Source organism: Eurytemora carolleeae, unplaced genomic scaffold (assembly GCF_000591075.1).
Source record: "Eurytemora carolleeae unplaced genomic scaffold, Eaff_2.0 scaffold352, whole genome shotgun sequence".
Taxonomy (NCBI): domain Eukaryota; kingdom Metazoa; phylum Arthropoda; class Copepoda; order Calanoida; family Temoridae; genus Eurytemora; species Eurytemora carolleeae.
In genome coordinates this window covers 54425-78982 of record NW_019396295.1, presented here as the reverse complement: position 1 = coordinate 78982, position 24558 = coordinate 54425, and the positions used below count along the sequence as shown (strand labels likewise).

Here is a 24558-nt window from a genome sequence, read left to right as displayed (position 1 = left end):
CTTTCAAACAGCATGGATACACTTACCACATTCCTGAAAACTTATTTTTTAAAAAGAACTTGTTAAGAATTAAAACTTAGATAGAAAAGTCGCCATCATTGTATTGATATAAACGCCGACTTCTACGTAACAGAAAGAGCAGAAACTTTGAAAGGCGACATCCGATTTAATTTTTACATTATGGCACTAGATTGTAAGAATGAGTCGATAAAAAGGTTAAATTATAACGCTTCCATTACTTGATTAGTCTGTGGTTACAGCTAGAATTAGAAATTAAACAAAAATGTAAAATCGAGCATTTTTTATCCTTCATGATTTTTGATAATAATTTGTAAAAAAGGATTAAAAACAAGAATATTTTTGAAAAAAAACGGTTTCCCTGTTATTGAATTTCATTAAATATTTGATATGCATTGTATATAAAATAAGATGATAAAATTTCTTTGGTGTAAAGTATTTTATGTACAGAAATTAGTGTACAATATTTGGCGTACAAGTACAATATTTGACAGTTGTGTAAACAATATTTGGAATCAGTACAAGAATCAATATTTATAAAACAGAAATGATGAAATTATTTATACAAATCGAAACTTATTATCAAAAGAAAAAATTGAAAACTTCTTCTGACTGAACAAATTTTTTTAAAACATTGGTATTGAAATTTTTTTTTTAACTGAAATGAAATGAATAAATTCAAATTCAGTTAAAAATTTAATCTTGTGCTTTAATTCTTTCTTTAAAAAACATTCCAAATTTGGATTTGGTTTGGTTTAATAAAAAAGAATAAAGAACAGACCTTTTTTATTTTTTAAGATCGTCTGAATTTAAGAGTTCTTAAGCATTATTTTGACAAATCTTTCAATTTCAATGTTAGGTGATTGATAACCGTAAAAATTGATAAAAAAATAAAAACTTCAGATTTTGAAGATTAATTAAAAAGTTTATCCTTCAAAATTAAGAATAGTAATTATGGAAGTAGAGAAAGAAGGCAAATATGAAAGGTATTATCTTAAAATAAGATAATCAAGTTTAAGATAACAATCAAAAAATCAAATGTTAAATTCTATTATCTTACATATTTCCATTGAAATGTAAGAATATTTAAAATATTTATGAATCTTAACATCTCCGATCTATGTTCAATATAATAATACCCTGTTTAATTCGATATTCTGGTCAGTTTAATCAACATGAAAGATTAGAAATGTTTTCTGCTTATTTTCATGATTATTAAATATTAAAAAGAGAAATCTATTTCGCTGTCTATATTTTCTCTTTCAGTCGCTGCAAATGCAATTTTGTCACTTTTATCCTAAACAAACATAATATGAAAATCAATAAATTAGATTGTACACGGAGGGGGGGGGGGGGGAAGGGGGGCCCATAATTATCATTGTTCACATTTAAACCCCCCCCCTTCCCGTGCAGTTTAAGCTCTTGCACGGAAAAATCTACAATCAGTTGGAAATCAAAGAATTAAAACTGAACCCTAGTTTCCTTTGTCATTGATCTTTGGCAGCCGTAGTACATTTGAATTTCCGAGCCGAGTCAACCTTTCCGGTCCCAGTTAGTACTGTACCCAGCTCTATGGACAAGAACAGCCGGTGCAACAAGGTTGACGTGGTCAGACTTAATGCCTCATATAGGTTGAATTTACTTTTACTAAAGGGGCAGAGGTGCGTGACTGTACATATATTTCAATAAAATAATATTTCGATGTCTTTCACATAATTTTAGAGATCGCTGAAATACAGATGCGACACATAAATCATTAATTTACCTTTCACGTTGTGTAACTTTAACTCTTATTTACTTTTTAGAAATATAAAGCACTTGCGTTTAGCTGTAGTTTAAAGAAGAAATTTTCATTTTTGCCAGAGAGATTGCAACCTTTAGATGTAAAATGCATGTGTTTAATATCCATTACCTACTTCAGTATTTAATATGGTTTTCCCAAGTCCTTAGATCTCTTTAATTGAACTTTTAATCTTTTAGTGCCAACTTGAAACCCGTTCATAGCCTGAAAAGAAATATATTAAAAATAATTATTAAAATATATGAAAGTTAAAGGAACTGTGGACATAATTTCAAGTGACCCTCTATTTACTGAATGAGATATCCTCATCACAAGTGTGTACACTTAAAACCTTTCAAGTTTTAAAATGTGTTAAAAGAAGATAATATTGTTTTCTATTTTGAAAAATGTTCAATCATGACAACTTTTACTTTTTTTCATTGTCTATACTTCATCTTTGATCAGATAAAGGTTCAAAGGGCATCGTTGTGAATCGGACATGGCACACTACAAAGGATCATGCAATTAGGTCTGAAGGTCCTTTAAAAAAGGTTTTGATAAAACTACCTGAATTGCACTATGCGCACTATCACTGGTTGTAAATGATACAAAACCTAAAAAAATGAATTATTTTCAACACATTTCAGTTGAGTTCCATTAAACCCTAAATATTTAGAAAAATTAAATTTAATTATCTCGCAGTCTTGATACTTTCTAGACTCACAGATCACACAGAAAGGACGAGAGCAGCAGTCTTTTTACTTATTCTTCATGACACGGTGGACTAGGCTCAATTTGAATTCGAACGGGACCGACCCCTTGTACCGGCCTTAGTAACCAGCGGCAAGTACCGCTCCGACTCTATCTATGTCGGTTGGCTTCAACTTTGATTTTTTACAGTACCCGGCATATCATGTATATTTGACCTACCCCACAAGCTTAGTGTTGTGTGACGAAAACGTTTTACAAACTTTTAGAAGAAATTCTACCGTTGTGTTAGACCTACCGAAAGTTACCGAAAATTTGGTACGAATAAAAAAGGTGTCTTTATAATGTTTAAAATCTTTTTGATAGAAGTTAATATAGGTTTGAACAAAATTTATACTATATGTAGAGTAAAATGACCATCAAAATAATAAGTTCAAGATCAGGATGATAGAAATAGCTAAAGCAAGATTTTTGTTTGTTATGGATACGGAAAATATTTTTTTTCCAAAGTTGGAACACAATGATATTTTACGGGAACAAAATGAAAATATAGTTTTTTATGTGCAATATTCCCATCCAGCGTTTGAAATATTAATTATTAATCATGCAGAAGTTCAATTTAGGTCCAAGTTAAATTCAAAATATTCTCAAATAAAAGCAATCTCTCACGTGTCCTTTCTGTGTAGTCTGTTCTATATAATGTCAGAGCATGGAAATAAATGAACTTTTCTTTAGATACATTTTCTGCAACAGGATTTTCTTGGATTTAAACTTAGATTTACTAAACAAAATATTTAAACATTTTTTTGTGACTTAAAATTCTTACCAAAGCATTTCGAGAGGTTTGTCTGTTTGTCAACAAACACTTTTGCTGATATGACAGTACCAAAGGGCTGGAATGTGTCAAGTAGATCCGAATCTGATTTTTTAAAACATGTTTCAAAAATAAAGTTTAAAAGTTCAATTATAGAGAAGGTTATTTATATAAATATGTAAAAGATATTAATACTGAATATTTCCGTCTATAACAATATAAACAATTATTTTAATTATTAAAATCCACCAAAGCGTTGATTTAATTTGAATTAAAAGAATTTGAACAGCGGTTTAAATTTGAGACGCGGCTCAAATATGGCTGGTTACACTTAAAATTATATTCAATGTTTCAAGATTTAAGCCGGCGCTCAATTGAAACCGGTTTGGGCGGATTTGAGACGCGGTTCAAATTCATTAAATTCGGACTCTGATTACATAAGAAAAGCATTTATTTGAAAAGCAAAGAAATGAAGAAATTTTGTTTAAAACTATTGTTTCAATGTTTAAAAATGATCTTTTTGCAGTAAACGTTGAGAAGCTATATAGTGCATTTTTTGCTGGATATCGGTAAAGGCTAAAAGTGGAAAATTAAATATTTGGAAATTTTCTTGGAAAAAGAGGGGAATACTCACTGTGCCTGACCTGAGGAAGGGAAATGCAAGCAGATGTAATATTAAAAGAGCCTCCCCCATGGATGCCCCCCATCAGCCTCTCAGGGGGGCACGCGTAGAGGGGGGCGGGGGGGGCGCGCCACCCCTCGTCGCCCCTGTTATGGAGTAATTGTTTTCAGAGTTATGTCTCGATTTCCAAAGTGCACGTTATTAGAGATTAAAATTTCTTTGTAATTGCTTTTCCAGTCATGATATTGGTATGGATGTGGCCAAGAAATTTGCCTCATGTTATGAACATGAACATTACCATGAACATGAACATCGAATCGATTATGAATATGGAAATGAATGTGACCATAATCGTGATTATGAACATGAAAATAAACTTGCACATAAAAATGCATTCGAACATGAACATGAGCTTGAAATGGACATAAAAATGAACATAAAATGAACATAAAAATAGGCACAAAAAACATGTTCTCTCCTGTAAATTCTGGTGGAAGATGATAGATAAAAAGGTTTGCTCCATCAGGACCTTCATGAGTCTTTAACTCCAGGCTCCTAGACTCAGGGTTCTTAGATACTAACTCTATCTTTCCACCACCAACCTCATCTATAATAATACATGTGCAGTTGTACAGTTGTACAGTTGTACAGTTGTCCAGTTGTCCAGTTGTCCAGTTGTCCAGTTGTCCAGTTGTCCAGTTGTCCAGTTGTCCAGTTGTCCAGTTGTCCAGGTGTCCAGTTGTACAGTTGTACAGTTGTACAGTTGTACAGTTGTACAGTTGTACAGTTGAACAGTTGTACAGTTGTACAATTGTATAGAAATATTTGAAAAGACTATTTGAAATGTGTATCTAACTTTCTGACTTGTAAAATGAAAAATGTGTCCGTAATCTTACTTGATGCAGATCCGCTGGATGTGACAGGAATAGAAGAGAGGAGTCTCACGTCAGATGGGAGGGAAGTAACAATCATATCCTTATAAAAGTTTTATTAAAGGGATTGTTCCCTATTTAGAGAACTACACAAAAAAAACCTGAATCACTAGATGATTATGGAGTCTGGACTCTTAAATACCCCTTTAACATTTAAGTGCTGAGAGTCCCGCTAGATGGCTCTGAAGTGCTGGTGTTTATATATGTATTTACCTGTAGGCTCTGTAGTTAGGAATGTGTAAGTGCTGGGAGTCCCCCTAGATGGCTCTGGAGTCCTTGTATTCATGTATCTATCTACCTGTAGGCTCTGTAGTTGGGAATGTGTAAGTGCTGGGAGTCCCCCTAGATGGCTCTGGAGTCCTTGTATTTGCTGAACTGAAGACAGTTGAGGAAGTAATGAACTGCAAGGATATCCTAAAATTATGAAATCTTAGTTTTGAATTTTATTTTCAGAATCTGAAAAGTTTTAACTATTTGATTGATTTCCCATGAAAAAGCTCTTAATTAAATTTTCCCAAGAAAATGGTAAAACTATATTGCTTCGTATATTGCTAGATCGATTGATTGAGTGGTAGATTGATTGATTAATTGATCAATTGCTTAAGAGCATGATTAATGGCTTGATTGGAGAGCTTAATTAAACTAATTTAATGGAAACTTAATTTATGGATTGGTTGAAAGTTTAATAGAATTGATCTATTGATAGCTTAATTAATTGATTGGTTGAGAGTTTAATTTTGATCGATTGGGAGCTTATTAATTGAGTGATTCAGATCTTTATTTATTGATTGATTGAGAGCTTAATTAATGGATTTATTGAGAGCTTAAGTGCGGTTTAATTGATATCTTAATTGATGAATTAATTGAGAGCTTAATTGAAGGTTTGATTAAAAGCTCAATTAACTTATTGATGTATAGCTTTATTGATTGATTAATGGATTAAAAGCTTAATTAATGGATGAATAAGGAAGATGAGGTCAAGGCTGAGCCATAAGAGAATTTATTTACTGAACACAAAGTTATTCTGGAATACACTACGAACTCGGTTTGAGTGGCTAAAAAAAATGGTTTATCGGTCTGTTTACATTCAACTTAACTAGGCTTATGTCGAAACAATAATTAACAGTTTCGACATGAGTGGGATGGGAGGGGGGAGTAGCCCAGGTTTTGGGTTGGGAGTAGGAGAGGGTTTTTAATGAATGTTTTAAAATAATGAATTAATTTACATCGCTCCATCTTATCTTATATGTACGAGTATAACTATAACTATGGACTACAAATAAGGTTTGAATACTGGGTTCAATTTCATGTTTCCAGTTTCAGTTGCGTTTTTTCAGAAACAACTAATATACAATTGTACAGCCACCGGAAATGAGTTCATTGTATAATACGGAATTGTATTCTAAGTACAAAATTCTCTTCTGAGCCCGAAATTTAAAAGAGTATCGTTGAACGAAACTCCCGAGTTTTCTTTTTGGGGTCTTAACATTTGTGTAGATTTTGATTTAAGAGATTCGAAAATAATGGAGAATAAAAACAAACTGAAAAAAATAATATGTCATTGCCAAAATATTGATTTGCACAAAAAGGCCTAACCCCATTTGTGAAACCCGGGTTTTAAAATTGGTTTTCATAACGATACCCTGTCTTAAGTTTTGGGCTCTGGCCTTACCATACCTTTGGTGAGGTAAATTCGGCCGGGTTGTATGGCCTAAGACGTAATTATAGAAGGGCAGTTAATACTAGATAGATAGTTGGCTCGGATACCCTCTAGATCAATTTTCTTTAGGTCAGCTTCCATAGCATGAATCGATGAATTGTATAAATATATAATGGGATAATGTATAAAGTGTATAGTGCTGTATACTGCAGTTCTAGTGAATAGTGAGGAAAGAAAAGGAAATTAGTCTCTTCTAGACAATAACAATACTGGGACAAAGATGGATTGAGTCTCAATCATCCCCCACCCCTCTCTTTCCGTCCCCCTCTTCTCTCCTCTTCACTTCCAACCTCTCAACTTCACTTCCAACCTCTCCTCTTCACTTCCAACCTCTTCTCTTCCCTTCCAATCTCTTCTCTTCACTTCCAACCTCTTCTCTTCACTTCCAACCTCTCCTCTTCACTTCCAACCTCTCCTCTTCACTTCCAACCTCTTCTTTTCACTTCCAACCTCTTCTCTCCACTTCTAACCTCTCCTCTTCACTTCCAACCACTCTTTTTCATTTTCAACCTCTTCTCTTCACTTCCAACATCTTTTCTTCACTTCCAACCTCTCCTCTTCACTTACAACCTCTTCTCTTCACTTCCAACCTCTCCTCTTCACTTCCAACCTCTCCTCTTCACTTCCAACCTCTCCTCTTCACTTCCAACCTCTCCTCTTCACTTCCAACCTCTTCTCTTCACTTCCAACCTCTCCTCTTCACTTCCAACCTCTCCTCTTCACTTCCAACCTCTTCTCTTCACTTCAAACCTCTCCTCTTCACTTCAAACCTCTCCTCTTCACTTCCAACCTCATCTCTTCACTTCCGACCTCTCTTTTTCACTTCCAACATCTTTTTTTTCACTTCAAATTTCTCCTCTTCACTTCCAACCTCTACTATTCACTTCCAACCTTTCTTTTTCACTTCCAACCTCTTCTTCTCACGTCCAATCTCTCCTTTTCACTTCCAATCAAATTCTTGGAGTCCACCCCCCCCCTCATTTATTTCCTTATGTCGTCCCAGAAATCCTCTATTCTATAAAAAGTATATATATATATATATAAAGAACAAGTAACACCATTTCCGTAATTAATTTGTACAATTATAGCATAGAAACAATAAACAAAGACCATCTTATCAAAACAAAAACAAATCTTTAAAATTTTGTAACCAGTGGTGGAAGGGGGGGGGGGTGGCTCAGCCCCTATTGTGTGTTAAACTCATCTTTTTTTGTCATTTAAAAATAAAAAAATTGTAATTTGATTGACTAATAAATACAACAAAAATTATTTCAAAATGCTGAAACGTTTTTATTTTAAACAGGTATAATAAAAACTTTTCTGTTCAACAGTTGAATATAAAATGGTTTATAGGTTTTTAAACACATCGTTTTAAAGAATATCGGTCCTTAAAGAAGTATTGCTTTTCATAAAAATAAGCATTTTTATTCTAGATGGGATTCTGCATTAATATTCAATGCCTGTGGTTTCGAGGGGTTTTTATTATAAAAGTTTTATCATGAAGTATTTTAGATTTAAACCAACTTTTCGCAAAATAAATTGAAATATGTTGAAAAATGGAAAATAGTGTGGATTACATAAATTCGGTCTTATACTGTAGTCTGTATTCTCATTTATAAATAAATAGAAAAATGATTGAAGGAATTGAGTTTTTGCCACAAACTCAAATTTTGTAATTCCTATATCTTTGCAACCTAATGATGGAAACCTTTAATATTTCAAAGTTAGGCTATGTGATCTAACAGATTTCATAGTTTGAAATATCTAAGGTTTACGACTTCGGGATCCAGAGATATAGGTATTACAAAATTAGAGTTTGCGACAAAAACTCATTTCTTTCCAAAAAGGTTGCAGTAAGTTATTTGTGGAAAATTACAATCTACAATATGAAAAAGATTTAGAATTATGAGGAAGAAAAATTTACTCTTTTTTATCCTGATATCTCTGCATCCTGATGATATTTTAAGCAATAGAATTCTGTTAGATGAAAAAGCCAAAGTCTGCAATGACAAATTTATTCACACCATCAGATTGCAAAGATAAAGGGATCAGCAAATCAAGAAAATTATATTTGATTTCAATTAAACTTTTTAAATTGACATTAAGCTTATTTTTAAAGTGGCCAAATTTTCTCCCAAAAATAGTAAATTTAAGTTGAATAACAAATGAACTTGAAAGAAAATATATAATGTCTAAGATTTGAATTTGATACGGGTGTGTGGGGTGGTCTCCTGGTCTTAATAAAGGAGAGATTAGAAATTGTTACTTTTCCCCAGGATAAGAAAGAAAAACACAAGAGGTCCTTTTCTACCAAGTATTCATAGATTTTAAAAGAAACCTACAGAAAAGCCAGGTTATTTTATCCTTAGCTTCTAAATACAGTCAAAGAATGCAAATAATAATTGACAGACGATCTCTGATCGCCGATAGTTTTTAAATCCTAGTGTGTAGTATCCCAAAAAAAAGGATGAAAGTTTTCGAAAAATGGATATTTCTATTAAAAATGTTGGTTGTAATATCTAAAACTTTATATCTCCAGTAGCTTTGAAAGCCTGCATAAAAGGCAGACCACTTCAGGAATGAATATTGATGTAAATTATAACAAATGGTCGTATCAATATTTTACCTCAATGGCTAACTTATACTCTTTTGTACCATTCAGTAATATAAAGCACTAGTTTTTAACTTAAGTTTTCATGAAGTAATTGGGAAAATTCTCATCGATGTTATCAGATTGCAGAGCACGGTGCTTGATTATTCTCATGAGAGAAATTTGACCTGGCAGCAGAAGAAATATACATTATCCTTAAAACCTTTATTTTAAATCTTTAAGATTTAAAAAAATATTTACCTAAAGTTGATAGACCATAGGGGAATCCATATGAAGACAACTGATGTTGAGCCAAGCTTAGTTGGCCGGTTAACTGGTTGTTCAGTTGGCCGGTTAACTGACCGCTTAACTGACCTCCAAGTTGACCTCCAAGTTGTCCGTTCATCTGACCACTCAGCTGGCTGTTAAGTTGACTGTTTAACTGACCGTTGAGTTGGCTGTTTAACTGTCCGTTTAAGTGGTTGTTTAGCTGGTTGTTAAGCTGGTTGTTCAACTGATTGGGCTGCAGTTGACCGTTAAGCTGGCCGTTTAGCTGACCGTTGATTGGAGAGTATGAACTGTTAAAAGAGTCTGGATAAGGTAGTATGAGCTGGGATAAATGGGACTAAATAACAACAAACAATTGAATTTCAGATTTAATAATTATTCATGTTTGGGTTCATGCTTAAAGAAAATGGTGACATAATTTGAAGTGTCAATCCTTTTATATGAGTAGAATGTCTGATTGACAACGGTACCCTATAAACCTTTATTTAAGCAACTATTTGGAATTTATCGTCTTTTTAAAGTGTTAACTTATGTTAATTTCTTCTGTATCTCTGCTGCATTCCCAAGTTTATAGAAAACTTATAAGAGAGTTACAGAGATCGATCAACACCTATAATATGCGATATTTTCCACAGCATGTTCTATTGTGTACAAGTACTGTACACAACCAATCAGGAGACATCTGTATTCAGGGATATTTAAGGATCCTTTGAATAGGAAATGCAAAATCTTTAAAATTAGACAATATTCATATGTTTAAAATTGGAGTATTTCTTTAAAAGTTGTAAAACTTAACCCCTGAATGCAACAAATGGCAGTGAGATGTAGTAAAAAAAACATCACATGGAACCGTAGCATGGCGTGCCGGGACACTATAGGCCTGCTCAGCATATCCAGGTAGAGTGAATGAGCAGTCTGTGTAGTCTGTGATTTTTGTATAGAAACTAATTAAACAAATGTAGTTGATCGGACCAATCTATAAACCAAGGAACCATGAAAATTGTGCTGTCAGTCGATCTATAAAATGTGCAAAATATTTTGAATAAATATATAAACTTCACTCTATTTTACGCAACTTTTTCTGATGACAATTTTTATTCTTTAATTTTGATGAAGGATCAGTTGAAAGAAAGTTGTTTGTTCCTGAGGTAAAAGCTGTTGTGACAGCTGTGGAGACAGCTGATGGGACATCTGAGGGGACAGCTGAGCACCTAGCTGTTGGGACAACTGATGGGTTAGCTGTGGTATTTGTGACAGTCCTACCGTCAGTGGAGATCCTTTTAAAAATTATATATTTAGTAAATTTATAAAATCATAATTAATTATAAAATAAGGCCTTGATATTTTTAGAGACTCATCTACATCAGTAAAAACTCGATAATTTGGTTCCAATATCTAATTATTAAAATAAATTCTAAATTATTTTTCGAAATAATTAACAGAATGTAAGAATATATTGCAAAATGTCTATCCTAAACGTTCTGTTCGACATATCTAACAATTTTTTTATTTCTTTTGATTCATTCGATTATACGAACTAATTGTTAGATTTTTTTTTTCTGAATTGCAAAAACCTACCTATTAAAGCCTGTGTAATGCTAGGTTGAGTACCAGCTATACTCCACAGACTAGTTTGTAATTGCTGAAGTTTCTTATGCTCTTTCTCCTAAATAAATGTTTTAAATGGAGACAATTCGCTAAATCTAAAATAATTTTCAATATGTGTAACTAAATGTATTATGTGTGTAATAAAGAGATAAAACTTTATTTATTTATTCTGTGTGAGGATTATCTTACATTTAATGTTTTTGTAAATCTTCGGATATAACAGTAAAAATCATATTTTCGCCTNCCCCTGTGTCTCCAGATTTCAGTTAGCTACCAAAAAAGGCTGGGTTTGTGCCTTACAAAATATTCCATCTTAATTAATCGAAAAAGAGGCACTTGATTAAAGTTTCAATAATTATGAAAATGAAACAACATGTTTATTAGGACACCGTGCATATAATTTTCTTATTGTGATTTGTAACTATTCATTTTCTTAGAACTCCACTCTCAAATGTTTAAAGTATCAATTGTATTTTAATTTAAAAGTTTTAATCTCAAAGTTTCTTATGAAAAGGTTGCATTACACAATGTATGATTTGTACGATGCAAGTTGTACAATGTACAATGTACAATGTACATACATATTTGTACAATGTGCAGTTTATTATAAACACACATCTAGCGTAACATAATCTGTTGATTTTGCAGATGAAATCCAGCGGAAAGGAAATTAGAAAATCCCACTTAGAAAATTAAATAAAAACTGAAATTAGAGACATTTTAACTTACTGATATAAAAACCAGACAGGGGTTCCTGCATGAAATGTCGGGCCTACTGACACTGTGTGTGCAGAGCGTGTTAGGCTCATGAAAAGTTACTTGACTGCAGGTTTACCGAAAAAAATATGTTGCCAGAAGAGATATTTTGCCGGAGGAGATATGTAGCCGGAGGAGATATGTTGCCGGAGGAGATATGTTGCCGGAGGAAATATGTTACTGGAGGGGATATGTTGCCAGAAGAGATATGTTGCTGCAGGGGATATGTTGCCGGAGGAGATATGTTACCAGGCGGGGATATGTTACCGAAGAGGATATGTTGTCAGAGGAGATATGTTACTTTACTGGAGGAGATATGCTGCCAGAGGAGATATGTTACTGGAGGAGATATGTTACCGAAGAGGATATGTTGCCGGAGGAGATATGTTACTCTAGGGGTTATGTTACTGGATGAAAAATGTTACCGAAGTGGATATGTTGTCAGAGGAGATATGTTTTTGGAGGGGATATGTTACTGAAGGAGATATGTTGCCGGAGGGGATTGGTTGAAAGTATCTAGCCAAAGGAGGTATCTAGAAATAGGAAGAATCTAGCCAAAAAGGAGGTATCTAGCCAAAGGAAGTATCTAGCCAAAGGAGGTATCTAGCCAAAGGAGGTATCCAGCCAAAGGAGGTATTCAGCCAAAGGAGGTATCTAGCCAAAGAAGGTATCCAGCCAAAGGAGGTATCTAGCCAAAGTACCAACGTAAATCTGTGACTCTAGATGAACTGTAGTAGCAGTATATCTATCTCTAGTTATTTATTTCTTTATTTTGTTTCTCTTTAAAAAAATGTTCAACTTCTTTGTTCTTGTGAGACTTGAACACTACCTTTGGGGGGTTCCTTTCATATTTAAAACATAACATTACAACAAAACCTCTATTTTTGTGAAAATGATATTTCTTTAAAAAATGTGAAAAAATCTGAATAATTTACTTCTCCTTAAACAGTTTTTCTTCGATGAGTATATCTTCTGAAAATAGTTTCATAAAAACTTCATCTTTTGGCAACAATTTTTCTTTCATATATTACTTAGTTCAAGAAATAACAATATTTTACAATGTTCATTTCTATCTTCAATAATTTGTTTTATAAAGTTGCAAAGTAAGGNAAATTAAATTACATTAGAAAAAATAGTGTAGATTAAAATTATTAAACTAAAATTTGACCTTAACCCCTCCCCCCCTCCTTATCATACTAAAATTTGACCTTCCCCCCCTTCCTCCTGTACCTTAATACGTATAGTTTAAATTCTGCATGCTCAAGTACTACTACACAATGAAGGCAAGGCTAGGGCCATTCACATAGTCCAGATATAGACAGGGTGTCCAAATAAACAGGGAATTAAATGACGACTTTTCCAAAATGTGGTCTACCTTTTTTTCACCTTCAAAATTGACGGAGATATTAAGAAATTTGTACAGATTCCAGTTTATTAAAAATCAACAAAACTGTTTAAATTTTAATAGCTCCGTCAGTTTTAAAGTTACAAGGAAAAGTTCATTAGACGTTCAATCTTTTTTTGATGTACTTTATGTAATTTATCTATCATCGGAAATCAATACGATATTCAAGTCATCTTTCAATTCCCGTGTTTATTGGGCCGGACACCCTGTAGCTAGATAGATAGATAAGTATATGAATAGATAAATAGGACACCCTGTAGCTAGATAGATAGATAAATAGGTGACATTTTTTCCAAGCTTTGTGTTTCATTTTGCTTTGAGAGGTAGGAGGAGAAAAATATAGATCTTAAAATAGCTTTATCATTCAAGGTCAAATTTATATGATATTACTTCTACGACTTTGTGACCTCGTAGCTTCTGTAGTTCTGATTTTAAACACAAGAATGGAAAAGCAATTTTATCCTTTTACTTATTGGAAATTCAATAAAACTTGAAAAAGATGATTTATCATTGACAACATAAAAGTTTTTAAACTTGAAGGAAAGTTACTTATTTCGACATGTGCAATGCTTGAGGACAAAACAAGGTCTCTTGGGAAGCCCCGACATTGCAAAATTCCCTCCTATATTTATTATTGCGTCACGTATAACGATTGAAGAGATATGTATTTACATTGCAATCCTAAAACCAAGGATTCAATATAAATATCAGGGATTCACGTTTAATAATTTTGCTTTAAGGAAAAAATGGATGGAGACTTGGGAAGGGGTGAATATAAATTTTGATTGGGATCTGAACACTTCCCTCAAACTCTAATTATAAACATGTCTTTGAAATCTGAAGTGGTAGACTTTGTTAGATTTAACCAAAGTTTAAAATATTAATTGTTTTAACCATCCAATTGCAAATATCTAGAGACAAGAAAATTAAGTCAAACGTTCACTTCTTTGTATTCGAAAAAGTAATAATTCAAATGATAAATTCAAAAGTAACTACTGATTGTACAGGGTTACCCACAAAGAATGAAACTATGAAAACGACCTAAAACTCTGTAAACAAGACGATTCTAAGGTTAAATTAAGTCTTCTGTCCTAAGTGCAGTCTATTAATGGCTTATAAACTTAAAGACTGATTTGGCGAAGAAAGAAACAAGTTTACAGTAACACTCACAGGGACTTTAATATATAATAAACGGAGAATACAAATTCTGTGTAATCGTCTCAAGAGTCTCATCCTGTGTAGTTAGCTCTGTATGTACTTTATTTACCTTCTGTGTAGTTAGCTCTGTATGTACTTTATTTACCTTCTGTGTAGTTAGCTCTGTATGTACTTTATTTACCTTCTGTGTAGTTAGCTCTGTTTGTACTTTATTTACCTTCTGTGTAGTTAGCTCTGCATGTACTTTATTTACCTTCTGTGTAGTTAGCTCTGTATATGTACACCATTTACCTTCTGTGTATCAGCAAACTTGACAACAAGGGGGGAACTGCACCCGTCCATGGTCTGGGAGTGGTGCATAGCCTGGACCAACACCACCGTCAAATATAGATAGATAGATAGATAGATAATACGAATATGTTAACAATATAATAAAGCTCTTCGATCATATATATATATTTTTATGTTGGATATAGCTGGCCGAACGGCTAGACCAAATTAGCTAATATTTTTTGAGAGAACCCATGACATAGGCTAAAATAATTTAGAAATTTTTGAAATTCCACGTGCAATGCCGGAAACTTTTGCCCCAATCAAAATTTGAGGCAAATCGGTCAAGGGGTTCATGAATTATGATCGGACATCCAAACAAACAGAGCTTCCAACTTTATATATGTAAAGATATATATAAATTAGACTGCAGAGGAACTATAAATAGAAACTGGAATTGATGATTGATTGTCAGTTTGACAGTTTCTAGATACTCTTACTCTTAGGTACTGTTATATATAGTTAAATGGATTAGGAAGAGAGTTTGGAACTGTATCAAACCAATTAAGAAATTAAACAGATGATTTTGAGGAAAATTGCCTTTTTTTGACTTTTTTTTCCTGCAAATATTTCTTGAGTTGTTAACAAAATTGGCAAAAAAACAATAATTGAAATAAAAGAAGTTTAATTCTAAACTGAAGTAGCTTTAAGCACTTGAAGCCATGAAACTTTTTTATTTTCTGTAAAATCGATGCAACGGAAACAGAAAAAGAAACTTCGCTCTAAATTAGAAAAAAAGAATGAAACAATAAAAAGAAGAAGAGAGAATATGTAGAGGAAAGAAAAAGAAAAAAGGAATAATTAGTTGATGTATAATGTATAATGTATAATGTATAATGTATAATGTATAATGTATAATGTATAATGTATAATGTATAATGTATAATGTATAATGTATAATGTATTGTATAATGTATAATGTATAATGTATAATGTATAATGTATAATGTATAATGTATTGTATAATGTATATAATGTATTGTATAATGTATAATGTATAATGTATAATGTATAATGTATAATGTATAATGTATAATGTATAATGTATAATGTATAATGTTTAATGAATAATGTATAATGTATAATGTATAATGAATAATGTATAATATATAATGTATAATGTATAATGTATAATGCATAATGTATAATGTATAATGTATAATGTATAATGTATACTGAATAATGTATAATGTATAATGAAGAATAAAACAGTTAATTATCTAAACATTAAACAAAGATATATCGTTATTCTGAGTAAAAGTATAGAATAGGAGACAGTCTAACATTTAATTTATTTCATTGGGTTTTTGACAGTTTGATGCATTTATTGACAATTTGATGCATTAATTGGCAGTCTGATGCACTGATTGATATTTTGATGAATTAATTGACATTTTGATGAAGTAATTGACATTTAGATGCATTAATTGGCAGTTTGATGCACTGATTGACATTTTGATGAATTAATTAATTGACATTTTGATGAATTAATTGACATTTAGATGCATTAATTGGCAGTTTGATGCACTGATTGACATTTTGATGCATTAATTGACATTTTGATGAATAAATTGACATTTAGATGCATTTATTGGCAGTTTGATGCACTGATTGACATTTTGATGCATTAATAAACATTTTGTTGAATTAATTGACATTTTGATGCATTAATTGGCAGTTTGATGCACTGATTGACATTTTGACGCATTAATTAACATTTGATGAATTAATTGGCAGTTTGATGAATTAATTCACATTTTGATGCATAAATTGACATTTTGATACATTCATTGACATTTTGATGAATTGATTGGGAATTAAATTGTATAATTGTGTAATGTAATAATTTACAGTATATTTGATTAATTGATAGCATTGACGGACACATTGAAACGGTTAAAAATTTAAACTGACAATGGTTCCGATGATGTCGGGTTAATAATTCGGGACTTTTAATCTTCGACATCGGAATGTTGGAGACTAAATGTTTAAATGTTTGCAGGGTTGACAGAAGTTCAATTGATTGATTGATAGAACAATTGCTTAATTGATTTGTTAATAGTTTGACAGGTTCCTTGATGGCTACAGCAGCTACGCTACGGCTAGTAAAGGTTACAAATGCGCAACCTGAACAAAACAAATATTATTCTTTAAATTGGTTACTTTGTTTACATATATTATTTAGTGATTAAGAAAATTCACCAATATTCCTCTAATTTCAAATAAATGTTTTAGACAAAAGTGTACTGCAGTCTCTGAAAAGAATGTGAACAGAAGTGTACTGCAGTCTCTGGAAAGAATGTAAACAAAAGTGTACTGCAGTTTCTGGAAAGAATGTAAACAAAAGTGTACTGCAGTCTCTGGAAAGAATGTAAACAAAAGTGTACTGCAGTCTCTGGAAAGAATGTAAACAAAAGTGTACTGCAGTCTCCGTAAAGAATGTAAACAAAAGTGTACTGCAGTCTCTGGAAAGAATGTAAATAAAAGTGTACTGCAGTCTCTGGAAAGAATGTAAACAAAGTGTACTGCAGTCTCCGTAAAGAATGTAAACAAAAGTGTACTACAGTCTCTGGAAGGAATGTAAACAAAAGTGTACTGCAGTCTCTGGAAAGAATGTAAACAAAAGTGTACTGCAGTCTCCGTAAAGAATGTAAACAAAAGTGTACTGCAGTCTCTGGAAAGAATGTAACTAAAAGTGTACTGCAGTCTCTGGAAAGAATGTAAACAAAAGTGTACTGCAGTTTCTGGAAAGAATGTAAACAAAAGTGTACAGCAGTCTCTGTAAAGAATGTAAACAAATATTTCAGCCTGAAAGCAAAACTGAGTTTGTTTACCCAGAAACTGCAGTTACAGGGCGTATCTTTCTTGACAGTAACCGATAAAAAAATGAAAAAAATTGTTCTTTACCTCGACTGATTCCATTGTCATCTCTTAGAATAGTGCACTCCTCAATATTTCCGAAAGATTCGAACATTTGTTTAATGTCGTCTTCTGTGTACCGTTTAGATACCATACCCACAAACAGCTTACGCTCTAAACAAAATAATAATATTAATAATAATAATAATGATTTTAATAATAATAATAATAATAATAATAATAATCCCCCCTCTTCTCAATCTTAGCCCTAAATTCAGAAATAGTTAAATTTCTTATATTTTAGAATTTTCTTGCAGATTTGAACTTGTTGATACAAAAAGTTTGTTTCAATGATTTAATAAATAAATTTTCTACACAAAAAATAAGCGAATAAATAATGATTAATTTAAAACAAATTCTTTATGATTTTATCAAACATAAACTTCCGAATCCCCACAAGCTTTATTCCGAATTTTCAGTACCATAATTTCCAATCCCTTAAACTGGATTCCAAATCCTCACAAGTTTGACTCCAAATCCCCAAAAGATTAATCCAAATCCCAACAAGTTTGATTCCAAATCTTCAAAAGATTGATCCAAATCCCCACAAATTTGATTCCAAATCCTCAAAAGATTTATCAAAATCCCCACAAGTTTGATTCCAAATCCCCATAAGTTTGATTCAAAATCCTTACAAATTTAATTTCAAATCCCTAGAAACTTGATTCCAAATCCCGTAAACTGGATCCAAATCCACACAAGTTTGATTCCAAATCCCCTGAATTAAAAAGATTTCAAATCCAATATAAATGTACCACTGAAACCAACCTTTCTAACTTGAAAACATCAAAGCTTGGAACTGAGATTAAACAAATTCTCCGGGGAGGGGGGAGATATGTTTTTTATCTAGGTTTAAACCCTAGCCCCCCTCTCCAGGGGAGACATGTTTTTATCTAGGTGTAAACCCTAGCATAACCCTAGCCCCCCCCACCCGGGGAGATATGTTTTTATGTAAACCCTAGCATAACCCTAGCCCCCCCCCCCCAGGGGAGATATGTTCAAAGTAACCTTATTAATCGACGGTATTGATTCAATTTAAGTAAATTGAACTCATTTGCTGATTTCTTATTGGTCAAATTTAAGAATTCTTCACACTGCGCTAGAGAGTTAAACTTTTGGCTCTATTCTGTTTATTTCTTTCCAAGCTACTAGCACAGTAGCTGCTGAAGGGAGGGGGATAACCAGGGGAGAACCTACCATTTCTATTCTCAGTATCAGCTGGTTTCATCTGTATGGGATGATGCATCTAGAACATGGACAAGGTGAATAAACCAAACATCACAATCATAGTTGCAACCTCCTCTCTGTACATTTTGCAAATTTTTTTTGTATCAGTCAGAATTCTACTTATGTAAGTAAATCTTCTGCAGAAGACTTTCTTTTTGTGTCTTGAGGAAAATAACAAATCGATGTAAGATTACTTGCTCATTTAAACAGATTGCAGTTTTGTATCGTTCTACAAACTTGTAGCTAAAACTTTGAAACATAGCTAGACTCCGGAAAAGTTTATAACAACCATGGATTATCTATTTAAAGATAACAACCATGGATTAAAGATAACAACCATGGATTAACTATTTAAAGATAACAACCATGGATTATCTATTTAAAGATAACAACCATGGAGTATCTATTTAAAGATCACAACCATGGATTATCTATTTAAAGATAACAACCATGGATTAACTATTTAAAGATAACAACCATGGATTATCTATTTAAAGATAACAACCATGGAGTATCTATTTAAAGATCACAACCATGGATTATCTATTTAAAGATAACAACCATGGAATATATATTTAAAGATAACAACCATGGATTATCTATTTAAAGACAACAACAATGGATTATCTATTTAAAGATAACAACCATGGAGTATCTATTTAAAGATAACAACCATGGATTATCTATTTAAAGATAACAACCATGGATTATATATTTAAAGATAACAACAATGGATTATCAATTTAACGGGCATTGTTTTTTATATCAAATTGTATCTTAATCTTTTTTGACACATTGGAATTTAGCTAATTAGTTTGTAAAATTAGAATTTATTAAAAATTCTAAAATTCTAAAAATAAAATGCAAAACTGTAAATTTTGATAATTTAGTTTTCACAGGAGTACTGAAGAGGTTGCAACCCGGATAAAGCAGTGATAAAAACATGGACTTATGAAAACTGTCATACCATAACAAGAAGTTGAAAACTCACGTTCTTAATTATCTACTTGAACAGGGACTGTAAGCGTAATTCCGAGTGACTCTTCTTGCAGCTTTGGCAATGTCCAATTCGAAATGTTAAAAACATTACAAATGTTGTCTGATCAAGTATGAATAAGATATCAATATTTAAAATTTAAGAACTGTTTATTTTCAATTGTGGTTTCTTTACAAAAGTTACTTGCGCATTTCTATACTGCGGGAAAACTTATTGAAATTATGATAAATAAACCTAGAAAAACGAAAATATCTTCCCCATTATTAATCATATCAAGGTTTCAACAAAATACGGTTGTGAATCAGGCCGTGGACTTTTTGTAAAGAGGGTCACTTGAAATTATGCTTACACTCCCTTTTAGCTAACAGTTTGTATAGTACTTGCTAAACAATTAAACATGAACATGGTCGTAGGATTGCAAAATTTTCATTAATCCATAAAACTATTGTTTACGAAAAAATGCAACAAAATATTTATAAATATAAATGTACGACGATAGATTTAATATTTATTCAGTAAATACAAATATTCCCGCTGTACTTTACACATCAAATCGGAAAGGAATTAACCCTAATAAATCATAATGATACTCCTGCACTACTATACAATCAACACCAGTTCAGATTAAATATTATCAATAATAAAGGTATCTATTAGCATGTATAATTTACTAAAAATTTGTATTTAAAAAATAGGGACAAACATAAAATAAATAAAAAAATTGAAATTAAACAATTCTTAATTGTAGAGTTCAGTTTTACAGATTTTGATGACATGAACATGCAGTAAAATTTAGTGAAATATTTAGTAAAAAGGAAACTAATAATAGACGTTTCGTGATGAAGACAATTTCTTTTTTATTTAATTAAATTTTTTGTTTCACGAATAGGAAAAGTAATAAGAAAGTTTCTAAAATGAAAAAGTTAGAAAATATAAATGTAAAAACATTTAAAATCTGGGATTCCTCCTGTTCTGATAAAAATCCAATATTGGAAATAATTGAGCTAGAAATGTCCATGTGAGGTTCGGGGGAGGGGCGGGATAGAGAAGGGGAGGGTGAGGAATGGAGAAGGGGAGGGTGAGGAATGGAGAAGGGGAGGGTGAGGGATGGAGAAGGGGAGGGGAGGGTGAGGGATGGAAAAGATGAGGGTAAGGGATGGCAAATAGATCCAGGCTGCTGTGAAAGGTCGCATCAATTCTAATAAGACAGGTTCGACTTTGAAGTGTCGCAACGTATTAGTAATTGAGTTTACCTTACTAATCACATTATTTTTTGTAAACCTAGACATTTAGATTTTAAAGCAATATTTTTTAGCTTAAGTTTGGAGAAAGAAATTTAAAAATTTCAATCGATTTTTGCAACCTTTGGATCACGTGAAGATATATGTCATGTCAAATAGAAGTTGATGTCGGGTAAAAAAATGAGGGGGGTGTCCATAAGGTTGAGGAGGGGAGGGGGTGGGGTAACTAGAATAGAAAAATAAATCAAATTAATATTTTTCAATAAACCTTATTCTAATATTAATAATTTTTGTTCTTTTTGAGAATAGGTTAATGTTGGATGATATGATTATAGTTTTCTTTATCAAAAACATAAATATCAAGGATTAGAGTAATTATATATCATAGCAGGAGGGCAGAAGAAATTATCTTAAGAATATTTGGGGGGCCGTGTGGGGAGGGGGGGGGGGTGTTTAATATTTACAATATTTTCTATTTAACTCTGTAATTGCTTTAAAGCCCCAGGAAAGTTTGAAATCTTCCAAAACCTCGCGGAACTTTAGTTTTAAACTTGGATGAGGGAATATTTTGATAAAAATATTAACAAGGACCAACCATCAAGCATCTGATTCACAACGGTACCTTGTAAGTTGTACCGTTGTGAAGATATAGTCGTTTTTCTTCTCTTGAAAAAAGATTATTTTTGTTACTTTCCTTCATTGCTTCTGCTGTATATATAATACAGTTAAATAGGGAAACCGGAATAAAAAATAATCAATTTTAAAAGAGAAAACGAGAATATTTCTTTCATTTTTGCTCAAACAAATGTTTAAATGGTACCTTTGTAAATCGGCCCTATTAGTCTATAAAATGGAGTTAAAGTCCATATAAATTGTAACTACTAGATTTTAAAGGAAATTATGGAACTTTTATCGTTTTTGGATATTTTATTGTTAAAATTCCTAATAATCATGATAAAGGATGAACATAAAAATGTTTTCCTTTTTTTAACTTTAAACATTTTACATCAAGTACATAAATGACTCCGGCCTAACTCCATATAGTCTGTACGTTGATCAGGGTTAACAAATTTTTACAAGGGGGAGGGGAGGAGTAGTATGGATTTAATACAGAACGTATTAGGAACCTACATGTGAACACTGTATGTACTTAAGCGAATGTATGGATTCAATATGTGTGAACGTTGAATGTACTTAAGTTGGCCATACAATAACAATGATAATAAAACAAATAGGTTTTAGAGATATTAGAGTTCAGATAGAACAAGAAACATTGTTATAATATCAAATAGAAACCTACTGTCAATGCTGCGGCACCAGTACAAAAGGTAGAATTACAAAAGGTAGAATTACAAAAGGTAGAATGACAAAAGGTAGAATTACAAAAGGTAGAACGACAAAAGGTAGAATTACAAAAGGTAGAATAACAAAAGGTAGAAGAACAAAAGGTAGAATTACAAAAGGTAGAATGACAAAAGGTAGAATTACAAAAGGTAGAATTACAAAAGGTAGAATTACAAAAGGTAGAATGACAAAAGGTAGAAGGACAAAAGCTAGAACTACAAAAGGTAGAATTACAAAAGGTAGAACGACAAAAGGTAGAAGGACAAAAGGTAGAATTACAAAAGGTAGAATTACAAAAGGTAGAACGACAAAAGGTAGAATGACAAAAGGTAGAATTACAAAAGGTAGAATGATAAAAGGTAAAATTAGAAAAGGTAAAATTAGAAAAGGTAAAATTAGAAAAGGTATAAGGTTCAAAAGGCAGAATTTTCCAATTTTAATGTTACATTATGTTGGGTTAGGTTAGGACAATTTCTGAGCCGAGTGCTGCGGCCTCCTCGATGTTGAAAAATGTGCTGACGGTCACCTTATTTTCGGTTAGGTTAAGTTAATACAATTTCTGGGCTGAGCGCCGCGGCTAGAACAGGCTATTACAGTTACAAAATTTAACAATAATTGCTTAATAAGAAGCGTGAAGTAATCAGCTAAAATCAACATTCAACACGAAAAAGGCCGCAGCGCTCGGCCCCTAGCCTATCCTATCCGCAGCGCTCGGCCCCCTAGCCTATCCTATCCGCAGCGCTAGGCCCAGAATTTGTCTTAACCTAACCTAACCCAACATAACATTTTCGTAACTGTCGACTTATTCAGTAGTCGACGCTTTGTATCAGTCGACGTTATGAAGGTGACCAAAATCTCCATGCTGAATTCAAACGAGAAATGCAGTTTTGGGAATTTAAAAAAAAAAGTTTCGCAGATTTTCCTGCAAAAATTGGAATATTTTCTTGCTTCTAAAAAATTGGAAAATTCTGCCTTATTTATGTTCTACCTTATATATGTTCTACCTTTTGAGCATTCTACCTTTTGTCATTCTACCTTTTGTACTGGAGCCAATACTGCCGGGTTCACTGATGGAGAAACTGTAGTATTTTTGTATTTTAGAAAAGACGCATATTAATTAAACTTGTGAGTGATTTCCCCCATCTATGAAATTTAAATAATGTACCTTGTTCATTGTACATAATGCTGTACTCTGTACAGTGCTTACTGAACATTGTTCAATGTACATAATGCTGTACTCTGTACTGTGCTTACTGAACATTGTTCGATGTACATTGTACATAATGCTGTACTCTGTAGTCTGTACAGTGCTTACTGAACACTCCTAAGTGTTACTATATTTATTACCTATCACTAGAATCTCCCTAGAAAGGGGCTGATTCATTTGGTGTACCGTCCCGTCTTGCCTTATATAGTCAGTAGCTTATACTGTCAAGTGTACAGTTTGCTCTAACTGCTTAAAAAGTCGGCTCTGTACTTGAAATGTATTGGAGTATACGGTGCTATGTACATTTACTATCTTTTAAAGCCTCTAAAAGTATATACAACAAGATGTACAGTACGAGTTGTACAGATACAATGGTCCACATAACATCAACTAATATTTACATAAAATATAATGACTGCAGAGAGTAAATAACTAACGTGCTTTTTATATATATTTATCATTTAAATTTTAAACAAAAAATATTCTTAAAACGGAAAAAAACTGACAAACGTAAAAAAACGCTCGCGTGCTGACTTACCCCTGGGAGAACTTTGATATTGTGGAGCGCGTTCTGAGCATCCAAAGCGTGCTTGCGCTTATAAAAGGTAACAAAACAACAACCCCTTAACAAATAATAATTCTACATAGATAATAATTTTTATGAAAATTATAAAATAGATAGTTCTGTTTACAATAGTGATAAAGATGGTAATTTTCACAATAATTAAAAAAAATCCTTAAACAGGATAAGTAGTAATATTAGATTAAGTACTAATGACACAGATTACACAGAACAATACAGGGTTACCCTGCACAACGGATCAGAACTTAATGACGACATACAAATCTTAGAATGTGACAGTCTTGGAAGCAGCACGATGAATCGTAACTTTA

The 24558-nt window shown here is 32.4% G+C and overlaps 1 protein-coding gene across 4 annotated transcripts; it reads right to left on the bottom strand.

The window, feature by feature from the left end:
- Positions 1–789: 789 nt before the first annotated feature.
- LOC111700395 (CUGBP Elav-like family member 3) lies at positions 790–24289 on the bottom strand. Of its 4 annotated transcripts, none has more exons than XM_023471281.1 (15): positions 24203–24283; positions 18846–18894; positions 17637–17762; positions 16804–16856; positions 14691–14762; positions 11051–11138; positions 10616–10749; positions 9446–9809; positions 5173–5288; positions 4839–4917; positions 4421–4549; positions 3333–3425; positions 2366–2412; positions 1935–2023; positions 790–1315 (listed from the first exon to the last, which is right to left on the bottom strand). In XM_023471281.1, the coding sequence occupies exons 2-14, from the start codon at positions 18892–18894 to the stop codon at positions 1943–1945; spliced, it is 1431 nt and encodes a 476-aa protein (XP_023327049.1). In that variant the 5' UTR covers positions 24203–24283; the 3' UTR covers positions 790–1315; positions 1935–1942. The 4 variants fall into 4 exon arrangements, with proteins under 4 accessions (XP_023327049.1, XP_023327050.1, XP_023327048.1 ...); XM_023471282.1 differs by lacking the exon at positions 790–1315 and adding an exon at positions 18284–18366 and having other exon boundaries at positions 1934–2023; positions 24203–24227; XM_023471280.1 differs by lacking the exon at positions 790–1315 and having other exon boundaries at positions 1934–2023.
- Positions 24290–24558: the final 269 nt, after the last annotated feature.